Below are 11,263 nucleotides of genomic sequence, written 5' to 3' on the forward strand. Positions count from 1 at the left end.
AGATTCACCAAGAGCCCCAGGATTCTATGAGCCCCAATAGTATTCCTGGCCATTCTAATGTGTGGCTCTAAAGAGAAAGGCCAGCACCTGTGTCCATGGGCTCTGTGCCAACCAGGCACCTCCCACTCCAGCTCCTTATGCCTCTGTTCTGTCACATAAGCATTTTCTCAGGGAAAAGGCACCACTCAGGTGCCTCCAACCAGTCCAGCTTCCCCCATAGAAAATACATTTTACTTGTGAAAAGAAGCAGCAATTACTTTTATTCCTATGAATACTTAGGGAGATGAAGTTCCCTGACATCAGTCAGCCCAGATGGCAACACTCCTGATCCATGTGACACTTGTGTCCTCCAGTGCTGGTGATGCCAGAGACCCCCTGGGCCATGCAGGTGTCCCTCAGGTGCTGGCACAGTCACAGCTGCCCCAAGAACCGTTTCCTTGAGGAGCAGGTGGAGCTGGCGACAGGAGCTCTGCACCCTGTAGGAAGGACAGAAGAAAAGGGGAGCAGGTAAAACAAAGCAGTGCTGGGAAAGCTCTGCCCAGCCAGAAATCCCTTTGACAGCTTAGGGCAGAGCAGTTCCCAGCCCAGAATCCTGCTGTGCTTCTATCAACTCCTCATTTCACTCTGGGGCAGATGGTCTTTCTTCTTCTGGCTGCTCAGGCAGCAGGAAAGCTTCCTTTGTGGAAAGCAACCAGGTCATGAGGCTCCTCCTTCCATGGCTTCCACGCCTGTCCCTCTGCAGGGACTCGAGCTCTGAGGCTCAGCTTGCCAACACATACATGTGCAGGCACCCATCTGGCCTACCAGGGGTACTGGACAACAGGACTCGGCAAAAGTCTCCACTGTGCAGCAGGGCTGAGTCCTGGGCAAGCCCTGGAGCTGTCCCAGCCCCAAAGCAGCCAAGCCTCTTCCCTGCCACCCCTGAGCCCAGGCTGGCACCCAGGGGCCCACCCCAAGAACCTGAGTGGTGTCTGTGAAGCAATTCAGGGCTCTATGGGGCCTGGTCCCGCTCCAGCTGCTCCACAGCCTGCACGAGGTCCTGCACAGCCCTGTCCACGTCTGCCCGGGTGGTGCCGCGCCCCACGCTCAGCCGCAGCGCGTTCTGCGCCACCTCGGGGGGAACCCCGCAGCTCAGCAGCACTGGGGAGGGCCTGCAACACAGCCAGGGCCAGCAGGTTGGACTGGAGGGCTGAGGATGCCCCACACATCAGCAGGGAGCCTCACCGAGGCACAGAAGCAATCACATTTGCAGACACACTCCAGGTACCTGTCCCTGCACAGCCCCCTGTTTGCTTTCCAGGGGCACCCAATCCCACCAGGCTTGTTGCCCTAAGGGGGATCTGGCTCTTCTAAGAAGAGCCTGTTCCAGGTCCCTGTGGGTTGGCAGCTCTGCCACATCCAGAGGGCATTGCTCTAGACCAAAAGCACCCACAGTCCCCATATCCCCTAAAGGAGCCATGTAAACACCCAAGCAGGGCTGGAGCAGGTGAGCCAGGCACACAAAGACACAAGGCAGGCTCTCTTCTGGTAGTGCCAGGAGTTTAAAAGCTGGATAACCAAAGCTGGGAGGGACAAACTCCTTCCAAGCAGCAATCCAGCATTCCAGCTCTGTCTCCTGCAAAAATCCCCTTCACAGTCCTTCAGCTCCTCTGGAAGAAGAAGCTCTGTACCCTCTTTATTCCAGGTGATGCTGCCCAAGCCACCCACCGTCCCTTTCCCTGTCCTGTTTCCATCCCTCCCAAGTCCTGTCCTCTGGGAAGACACCCAGGAGCTGGAAAAGCCGGGTGCTCACCGATCCCCCTTGTCAGAGTGGCAGGCAGCCCCGACGCTGGCGAGGAGCACCTTGCAGTGAGCCAGCACCCTCCGTCCTGCAGCACAACACAAGCACAGCTCTCCCAGTGCCAAGGCTCCCTCCAGGGCTACTCCTGCCTCAGCTCCCTGCCTGGGCCATGCCAAGTGCCCCCCAGCCTCAGCCACAGGTGCTGTGAGGGGCAGGTGCTTGGCTCTGTGTAACAATCATGGGACAGCAGCAGGGTAAGAGCTACCTTGAAGGCCTGGGCCCAGGATGGAGAAATTACAGGTGTTGCAGAGTCGCTTGGAGCCCTTAAAGTGACTGTTGAAGCGAATCCTCTGCTTCCCAAAGGAGGCCTGGAGAAATCGGAGGGCTGTGAACCTCTCTGGGTTTCCAAGCAGCTCTGTCCTTATGAGGAGGTGGGCAGGGACAGAGGGACATATCCACCCTGCTCCAGGCCCCACAGCCTGCAGCCTGAGACTGTGGAGAGGGACCAGATGTGCTCACCTCCAGCGTGGCCTCCAGGTAATCCCGGACATCCCGCATATGAGCCTCATAGGCCTCCCAGTTCTTGTTCACCAACTCTGCAGCCTGAGAACACACAGACAGGCTCCACCAGTGACCCTTGGACACCTCCCACTGTGCATGGTCCCTGGGATGTGAGCCCAGCCTGGAACAGCCTCTGCAGTGCCAGGTCCCCTGTGTCCCCTCTCAGTGCCCTGTGTGCTTGGTGACTGTCAGGGCTGCAAACCCTCAGCAAGCGTGCCAAAGCCACCTCCTTCAACTGACACCAGAAAGCCCCACCACCTTTCCCAGCTCACCCTCCCTCCCACATATTCCCAGTTTGTCCCTTCTGATGACCAGGGAACACAAGTGGCTGTCTCTGTGCTGGCTCTGCACCACTCACCCTTGACCATCCCAACTGACCTGGCCAAGGCCGGCAATCATCGGGGTGTTCTCAGTGCTGGAAGGGAACAGAGACCAGTGAGTTATTTCTCCTGAACAGAAACTCAACCCTGAGACACAGACCCCCTCATGGGACCCCTCATTACTGGAAAGGGCTCCTGGGCACCTCTCTGAGGTGGTTCAGAAGGAGGCAGTTCCACCCTGGTACACCCTTGGCAAAGCCTGAGCTCCAGGGAGTTTCCATGCAAAGATCAGTTTCCCTGCTGTGCTTGGTTGCTCGCCTCAGGGCTGGCAGATGACACAGCTGCCAGCTCAGTTCAGACAAGGCAGCCCACGTGGCCTGGCCACCAGCCAGGGGCTCGGCTCTCCAGGTAACCACGTGGCCCCTTACCCTGGCCGGAAACTCCTCTCCTGTCCCCCTCCAAAGAGCATGGGGTGCAGCGGGGTGGCGGTGCCGGGGCTGCGGATGTACAGCGCTCCGATCCGTGGGCCATGGAACTGTGGGGACAGCCACGGTCACCCTGGGGACACTGACGGTGTCTGAGCACCCTCCAGTGCTGGCCCCTGCCCACTGCACAGGCACAAGGCATTACAGAGCTGCTCCCCATGCTCAGCCTCCTGCACCCCAGCCCAGACAGGTTCCACAGGAGTGAAGTCTGTCTGCAGAGCACCACCCAGCAGGAGAACTTTGGTGAGGTACCAAGCTGCGTGGGGCACCCAAAGTCCCCCTGGCAGCTCAGCAGAGATGTCACACAGGGTGATCAGCAGCTGGGCCACACCAGCAGGGCCACACCTTGTGTCCCACGATGGTCAGGTAGTCCACGCCCAGCTCCTGCACGTCCACGCGCCCCTTGCCAATCATCTGTGCTGCATCCGTGTGCACCAGGATCCGGGGCAGCCCCTGCGCCGCTCGGCGCCGGTTGAGGGCACAGACGCGCTGGCTCAGCTCTGCGACGGGCTGGTGGCAGGGATGAGGGGCTGCATCCCTTCTGCTCCCTCTGTCACCTCCTCTTTGTGAGGTATCTCTGCACCATCCCCTCTCTGCCCACACTCACCATGATCACCCCGGTCTCGTTATTGGCCAGCATGAGGGACACCAGGCAGGTGTTTGGTTGGATGGCAGCCAGGACGTCGTCCACCTCTGCCTGCCCGCTCCGTGGGGACACAGGCACAAAGGTGGCTTCTGCAGGCCAGGAGACAAGCCCTGAGGCTGGCTGGGTAGGCTGTGAGCGCTCAGGGCTGCATGTGCCCCACTGAGCAGGGCAGGAGTGTGTGGGCAGCATAGGCACAGAGCAGGGAGGTGACACATCCAGCCCGGGACAACATGAGCAACCACAGGGGGAAATGGTGCCCTTCTCCAGGGGGAGAAAGTGGAACATCACAGAGCATGCAGGATCTTGCCCTCCTCTGAGAACACCAGCAGAGACAAGTCCCCCGTCCAAACCTCATCTGTGCCAGTGCCACTTACCTGCCAGGCCCTCCTTCCCCAGCTGCTCCAGCGGCAGGCGGATGGAGTCGTGCTCCACGCTCGATGTCACAATGTGTGGTATGCCCTGGCTGTTCCCTGTCCCACGCTGGCTGTCATGGAAGTGCCTGCAGGCAGTGTGGATCACCATGTTGTTTGCCTGAAGGAGGGAAGGAGAGGGAAAACGGAAGCTCAGAAGGAGCACAGTACCCTTCATCCCTACTCTCCTCATCGCTGCTTGCTGGAGAGGAGGTGGTGGGCAGGCATTCCCAGGAAGGGAGTTCCCCTGCTCCCACCTCTGTGCCCCCTGAGGTGAAGATGATGTCCTCGGGGCGGCCTCCCAGCATGTTGGCCAGGCTCTGCCGTGCGCTGCCGATGAGCTCCTTGGCCTTGCTGCCTGCAGGACCAGATCTAGCAGCTCCCGTGGGCTCCTGTCACCACAGGGGCCAGCCCGAGGAGGGAACACGGCCCATCCTGGTCCCTACCTGCGGGGTGGGAGCTGCTGGGGTTGCCCCAGGCCTGGCACATGGCATCCCACACGGCCTGGGACACCTCGGGGGCCAGGGGGGTGGTGGCATTGTAGTCCAGGTAGATCCTCCTGTAGGGGCAGGGGCAGATTAGCGGTGCTGGGGGGCACAGGGGGAGCACGGGGCAGGGCAGGGCCTCACCCCTCCAATGAGTCACACTGCGCCTCCGCCGGCTCTGTCCCTGCGCCCATCACCGCTGTCACTGTGTCACTGTCAGTGTCACCGTCTGGCTGCCGTCACCAACCTGGCATCGGGGGTTACAGACATGGGGGACCAGGCACCTGCCCTGCCTGGGGCACCACAACCACCCATCATCCTCCCTCCCGCCTGCCCCATAGCCAAGGCACCACCAATCAGCTCCCTCCCGCCTGCCCCACAGCCAAGGCACCACCAATCAGCTCCCTCCTGCCTGCCCCACAGCCAAGGCACCACCAATCAGCTCCCTCCTGCCTGCCCCACAGCCCAGGCACCCACCAATCAGCTCCCTCCTGCCTGCCCCACAGCCCAGGCACCCACCAATCAGCTCCCTCCTGCCTGCCCCACAGCCCAGGCACCCACCAATCAGCTCCCTCCTGCCTGCCCCACAGCCCAGGCACCCACCAATCAGCTCACTGGCCGGGGCCCCCTCAGGGCACTGACCAATCAGTTGCCCCGCAGGAAGGGCTCCGTCACGGCGCTCCCCCGGCCGCGCCGCCCAATCCGCTGCCGCCCGCCCATTGGCGGGGCCCCGCGAGCGCACGCGGCTCCGGTTGCCCGCGGCGGGCGGTGCGCGAGCCCCCCGTCCCCCTTTCTACCCCCCCGCACCGCGGCGGGTGTCACTCACACGCTGCTCACGCGCGGCCCGAGACGGAATGGGCGTGGCCCGCGAGCAGCGCGCATCCGGAGAGCGGGGGTGGGCGGTACTTCCGGGACGGACGCAAGGCCGGGGAGCGGCGGCGTTTCCCCTCGTCAAGATGGCGGCGGCACCGTCGGTGCGGTTCCCGCGCCGCGCCCCGCGCAGGCTCCGCGCCGCGCTCCGCGCGATGCCGGTGAGTGCCGGGCGGGGGGCGCCGTGGCGAGAGGCGACGACCTGCGCGCGGGGCTGGGGCGGGCGGCGCCCGGGGCCCGCCGCGCCGTGACTCAGCGCCGCACGGCGGAGGCGGCCCCGCGTGCCGCGGCCGGTGCGGGGCCGAGCCGCGGGAGCTGCTCGGGGATGCGCCCGAGGCGGCCGTGCCTCGCGGCTGCGCGCCCCGGGGGGGTTGCGGCGGTGCGGGCCGCGCTCAGGGCCGGGGGGGGGGAGCGGGCGGTTCGGGCGCTGTGGCGGGGTCAGGCGGGCGGAGCCGGGGCAGGGCACGGCCGGGCTGGCGCTGCGGCCCCGGCCTGCCTGCCTCGCTGTAATTGCCAAGGCGAAGTGCAAAACTCAATTAAAGCCGAATTCCCGCACGCAGACGCGCCGTATTAGGCTCTGGGAGCCGCTCCGAGGAGCGATAGGCTCGCGGAACAGGGGCTGGGATGGGCCGGGCTAACGCAGCCATCCAACAGCGGCGGAGCGCCGCAAAGCCCCGCGTCCCATTGGCCTCAGCGCGGCTTACATCGGCTTGTTTCTGCTGCGTGGAAAAAACTGCCTCGTTTGACACATTCCTCTCTTTTCCTCCCGTCTTTCAGATTATGTCGTAACCACAGAACTACTGAGCAGTGATGGAATCACTGGACACCGAGGTGAGGGCACGGAAGACCCTGGGGACTGTAGAGTACGTGGAGTCGTCGGGCTTCGCGCAGGGGGTGCTGCCCACCAAGAAGGATGTGGTGCAGAACATGCTGTACCTGCTGCAGCCCAAGAGGGCCGGCCAGGCCCAGCGCTCCAAGGAGGATGCGGCCCAGCTGCTCGCAGAGCACCTGCAGGAGCACTGGCTGGTCTGCAACTTGCACACCATCGCCACGCAGAACATAAAGAAACTCATCCTCAAAATGTACGAGGAGTTCACCCGATTGTACCAGACCAGGAAGCAGAGACAGAACCAGGCTTTTTCCGAGCGAGCCGACAGATTCAACGAGAGTTCGGAGAAGCTCTTTGACGTGTTTTGTACAGACACACAGCTGAGGGATAAACTGGAGGAGTACAGTGGGATAAAAATGACCAGCATCGAGTGGAAGTTTCTGGAAGATCAGAGGAACGAGAGAAAAATGTACTACGAAGATTTCACAGAGAAGCAGGAGCTGAAGATGATGGAGAGAAGGCAGAAGATACAGTGTCTGGAGCACTTCAGGAAGCTCGCCAGGGAAGAGAAGGAGAGCAGCAAGGCAAAGGAGATGAAGTACAAGGGCGAGGAGCAGTCGGATGAGGGCACAAGCGTGGACGAGCTGTACCCGGTGGAGGAGGAGAACGGCGGCGCCCCGGCCTTCTCGCTGCGGGGCCGGCGGAAGCGCCGCTGCACCGCCACTGCCGCCGGCACTGACCTGCCCCTGGAGGGCGAGCACATACGGATGAGCATCCGCAGGGTCAGGCCTGGCTTCTACGAGACTGTGGAAAAGGTGAAAAACTGCTAGCGCCCGCCGCTGAGAGCGGGCAGAGCTGCTGGAGTACAAGGTGGCAATGCACACGTTAGGCAAGTTTGAAATCCCACCATTCATTGGAAGTGATTGTTGTAGATCCTCAAGCCAGAGCTCAGGAACATGCTGCCTCCAGGGAAGAGGGCTGGGATGGTGACAATGACAGCAAGGACTAAACCATATGGATTTGGAAGGATGAGCTGTCAGCAGCCAGCGATGCCAAGGCTCAGATGCAGAGGATGATCCAAGGTTACGTAGCACGTAAGCCTCTTCTTCCAAGGTCCTGTCTGCATCCGTGGGGTTTGGAAGTCTCTCAACATTTCTGAGCCAGCGGTGGCCTAACAGCGTGAATCAGGACACGGATTTACTGCAGGGTGGCAACTTGGACTTGTTGCTGACAGAAAATCCCTGTGCTGAAGAGCCCTGGCTGCAGTGGGGGTGAAAGATGCTTGGCCTCTTCCTGCGGGAGCTGGCGTTTCTGCCAGGAAGGAAGTGGGTTTGCAGCGTGTGTCACCAGCCCCGGAGAGGCATGCTGTGCTTTTGGAAAGGGACTGCTCTCCTGCTTGAGGAGCAGGCAGAGAGCAGAAGACAGTGGAGTGCTTTGGCTGTTAAAGCATTGGTGATTCTGAATGTTTTATTCTAGATTCTATTTTACCAACGTTTCCTTGATCAGGATAAACCTTCCCGTAACTGGATGAGTTTTATCATGAAGTCCCTAATCTAGGATCTGGGGTGTGAATCCTAAATGAAGTGGTAATGTTTTATCTTTGGGGGGAGGGGGTTAACATAGGAGAAAATGCAAATTGCATTATTTAGTTTTAAGATGAGAGTAATTTTATAAACTGTTATACTGCCTTTATAGGACATAGGGAAGAATAAGCCTTCCCAGGTGTAGCTGTGGTGTTCACAGCAGCAGGCACCGACATCTGGGCTTGCTCTTCCACCCCCGAGGTGGTGTCTGTAGACCAGCAGGGGGGGGATGGTAGTTTTCCACCCAGAGGTTGTTTGAACAACGCGTGACCCTCTTGCCCACATACATCCTGAGCAGTGACTATCTGTGACATTTTAGTTAAGAGTTGCTTTACTGGTTTTTAAAGGTGAGAGACTTGAACTTCCAGTGAAACCCAGTGCTGGAGATCTCTCTGGTGAGATGCCCAAACCTTGCCAGACCACACTGAAAATGGAAAACCCCCAAGTCTCTATTTGTCCACAAAAGATCTGTGGTAGAAAGAGCGCAAACTTGCCTGGTTTTAAAATTTACCTTCCAGTGTGAATGTTGGTTTCCCCACTCCAGTATCTCAGCTTTTCCCCGTTTCTCTCCTCTCCGTCCTGCACATCATTTACTGACGTTAACTCGTGCTCTTTCATTCTTTGGCTTTTGCTCCCTTTAACAATAAATGCATGTACGAATAATTTTGACAGTTCATTTACTTTTGATGAATCAGTCCTCGGACTGCTTTGAAGTCCTGTGCCAAAGGAGGAATGAAACACGGAGCAGCTGCTGGTCCCCTGGGACACGGCGGCCCGGCCGGGCTGCCCAGGCAGGCTCCAGCCTCGGCCACCTGGCACAGATCTCTCTGGCTGTGAGCTGTGTGTCCCTTCTCAGGGGCCGTGCTCCTTACAAGGATCCTTGCAAGGATCCTTGTGTCTCTGACAAGCTCTCCATGGTAAGTCGCTCCAAGTATTTAGTGCCCGCCGCGTGCTCTGCACCACTCGTAGTTTCACAGGTTTGGTAGCAGCACCCTTGAGCCTCCGCTGCCTGAGGCTTCGCAGCCTCCCTCCATCTCCTCTCTCTGACATGCTTCACTGACCTCCCCATGCAAATTATGTCACGTTTAAACTATTTGCCTTCCAGCCCAGAGGTGCTGGATTGAGCCTCTCACTGGGTCTCTACACCAGCAGCTCTGTTTCAGCAGGGAATATAGCCAAGCTCGGACCTCGCCAAAGTAGGAGTTTTTTAATAACTGCTGTAAGTCCCCTTTTTATTACAGATATAGCTGACAGTATAAATGCTTGTGTGTGAAGCAAATCCATTTGGGTTGGCTCGGATATGGAACACAGCTGTATAGTGCTTTATGGTTTTCAGGGATTCAGGGAAATTAAGGTTGTCAAATTTGACTTCCTGTCTACCACAGGGAATTACATTTCATTCAGAAGCCCCACACTCAGCCTGCTGGTCTCAGTTGAACTGACGTGTCTGACAGAAAGTCAAGCCGCAGGTGTCAGCATTCTGCTGTCTTCCTTGTTATCTATTTAGCGATTAATCACCTTCAGTGTTTCAAAATAAGACAAAAAAAATCTGACCAACTTCTAGGCTGTCATTCTTTTCACGACATCCTGTACAGGCTGAGCAGAGTTTATCACATTAAAATCATATTTGGGTTTTTTTTAAACTGGGTTTGACTGTGGATAGAGCCAAAGCCTGGCTCTGTTTCTGCTGCAACAGGGGGAAAATTTCTAAATCATGTATTCTGGTATTCTGATTACTCTTCTTTGGGACCATGGTGCCTTTTTAATCAGGACAGTAAATCTTGTCCCAGGATTCTGTACTTTTGTACGTTAACAGTTGTTGACTTTCCTTTTTGGTGTGTCCCAAATAAATTAATATAACAGAACTCTGGGCTTTTGTTTCTTCTTTCTGAAGGGGGAGGAAAGAGGAAACTGAAGCGGAAGTAAATCTTCTCTGCTTCAGCTCTGCTTCCCAGGCCCTTGCAGGAGCAGCTGGGATGCATGCAGGAGGAGCTGCTCCTGTGCAGACTGTGTGGGGCGGTGGTAGGGAAGCTGCAAGAAATGGGAATCTGGCACAGGGGCCCACTTGGAGCCCTTTTTTTCAAAGATGCTGGAATCTGGAGCATCTGAAGGTAAGGGGAGAGGAATAAAATGTCTGCACATGGTTGCAGTGTTTCATGAGGACTCTGTGTGCCTCAGGCGAGGTGGGATTGGAATCACAGACAAAGGTGGGGCCTCTCTGCCTTCCTGGTGTGATCCCATGCATGAGTGTTCCACTGCTGCCTGTTCTCTCCTGACTGTGGTTCAGGGATGTTGTTTGAGATGAGTGAGGGGCAGTTGTGTCTGAGAGACACACAGAGATGATTTGCACCACGGGACTTCAGCAAGGAAGGGAAATTGGAAAGGAGGAAGTGCTGGAAGGGGCATGTTTGCATCAATGGATTTTGCAGGAGGGAATTAAAGTGCATCCCAGGGGCTACAAATACTTGTGCTGGATGATGAGTCACTGATTTTACTGGGTATTTGGGGAGAAACATTGTAATCCTTCATCCCTTGAGTCCTTCTGGTTTCTACCAGGGCGAGCAACAGAAAGGAGGGGGCATCCTGAAAGCCCTGCACCCCAGCCTGGGGCCCTGACAGCCAGGCAGGGCACATGCCTGCTCCAGGCAAAAAATGCCTTTTTGCAGCCTTTACAAGTTCCTTAGAGCTGCCCAGGCCAGCCAGAGTGAGGTTATACAGAAACACCCTCCTGATTTCCCAGCATGGATGTGCCCCTCATGGCCACTGTTCTGCATCCCCTCCCTCTCGGAAAGGGGAAGGAACACAAAAAACACAACCCAAAATGCAAATCATGGCTCTACTGAGTGGGCTGGATGTGGAAAACAACGTCTGTGACTCAGCACAGAAAGAGTCACAAAGCTGGAATTTAAAACAAGTCCAAGCTGAACTCTGTGGGCATATGGCTCATGGAGTGTTGGGCAGTGCCTCCCCAGGAGGGAGCTGGGTGGGCAGGGGGACGTGCCAGACAGTTTAGCACAGGGTGACAGTGATAAATTGTGGCACTGCAGGTGGGGTACTGGGAAAAAGTGATCCTGGGAAGAATGGAGCAGACCTGTGAGGCTGTGTCACAACTGTGCTTGTGCTCAGTGCCAGTGGCCAGGCTTGGGCACAGCTCCAGGAGGGGAGATGAACCTCCTGAGCCACCTGACATCCAGGTTTGTTCCCCTGGGGTGATGCATGGCACACTGGTGGTGAAGCCATCCCCACTGTGGCAGAGCTGGGCACAGAAATCCTGGTGTGGGGCACAGGAACCCA

General features: G+C 57.8%; 2 protein-coding genes across 10 annotated transcripts; one reads left to right on the forward strand and one right to left on the reverse strand.

The window, feature by feature from the left end:
- Window positions 1–228: 228 nt before the first annotated feature.
- Window positions 229–5,572, reverse strand: SCLY (selenocysteine lyase). 9 transcript variants are annotated; one of them, XM_063166717.1, is made up of 14 exons: window positions 5,514–5,572; window positions 4,832–4,934; window positions 4,649–4,761; window positions 4,460–4,560; window positions 4,167–4,323; window positions 3,754–3,881; window positions 3,492–3,656; window positions 3,090–3,196; window positions 2,720–2,756; window positions 2,300–2,383; window positions 2,046–2,148; window positions 1,793–1,868; window positions 961–1,151; window positions 339–476 (listed from the first exon to the last, which is right to left on the reverse strand). In XM_063166717.1, the coding sequence occupies exons 2-13, from the start codon at window positions 4,879–4,881 to the stop codon at window positions 992–994; spliced, it is 1,281 nt and encodes a 426-aa protein (XP_063022787.1). In that variant the 5' UTR covers window positions 4,882–4,934; window positions 5,514–5,572; the 3' UTR covers window positions 339–476; window positions 961–991. The 9 variants fall into 9 exon arrangements, with proteins under 9 accessions (XP_063022781.1, XP_063022782.1, XP_063022784.1 ...); XM_063166711.1 differs by lacking the exon at window positions 961–1,151 and having other exon boundaries at window positions 229–476; XM_063166712.1 differs by lacking the exons at window positions 961–1,151; window positions 5,514–5,572 and adding an exon at window positions 5,291–5,388 and having other exon boundaries at window positions 229–476.
- Window positions 5,573–5,622: 50 nt separating this feature from the next.
- LOC134423597 (uncharacterized) lies at window positions 5,623–9,834 on the forward strand. The gene is made up of 2 exons (XM_063166721.1): window positions 5,623–5,718; window positions 6,335–9,834. Exon 2 carries the CDS (start codon window positions 6,368–6,370, stop codon window positions 7,214–7,216), a length of 849 nt encoding a protein of 282 aa, XP_063022791.1. The 5' UTR covers window positions 5,623–5,718; window positions 6,335–6,367; the 3' UTR covers window positions 7,217–9,834.
- The last annotated feature ends 1,429 nt before the right edge of the window (window positions 9,835–11,263 follow it).

Source organism: Melospiza melodia, chromosome 12 (assembly GCF_035770615.1).
Source record: "Melospiza melodia melodia isolate bMelMel2 chromosome 12, bMelMel2.pri, whole genome shotgun sequence".
Classification (NCBI taxonomy): domain Eukaryota; kingdom Metazoa; phylum Chordata; class Aves; order Passeriformes; family Passerellidae; genus Melospiza; species Melospiza melodia.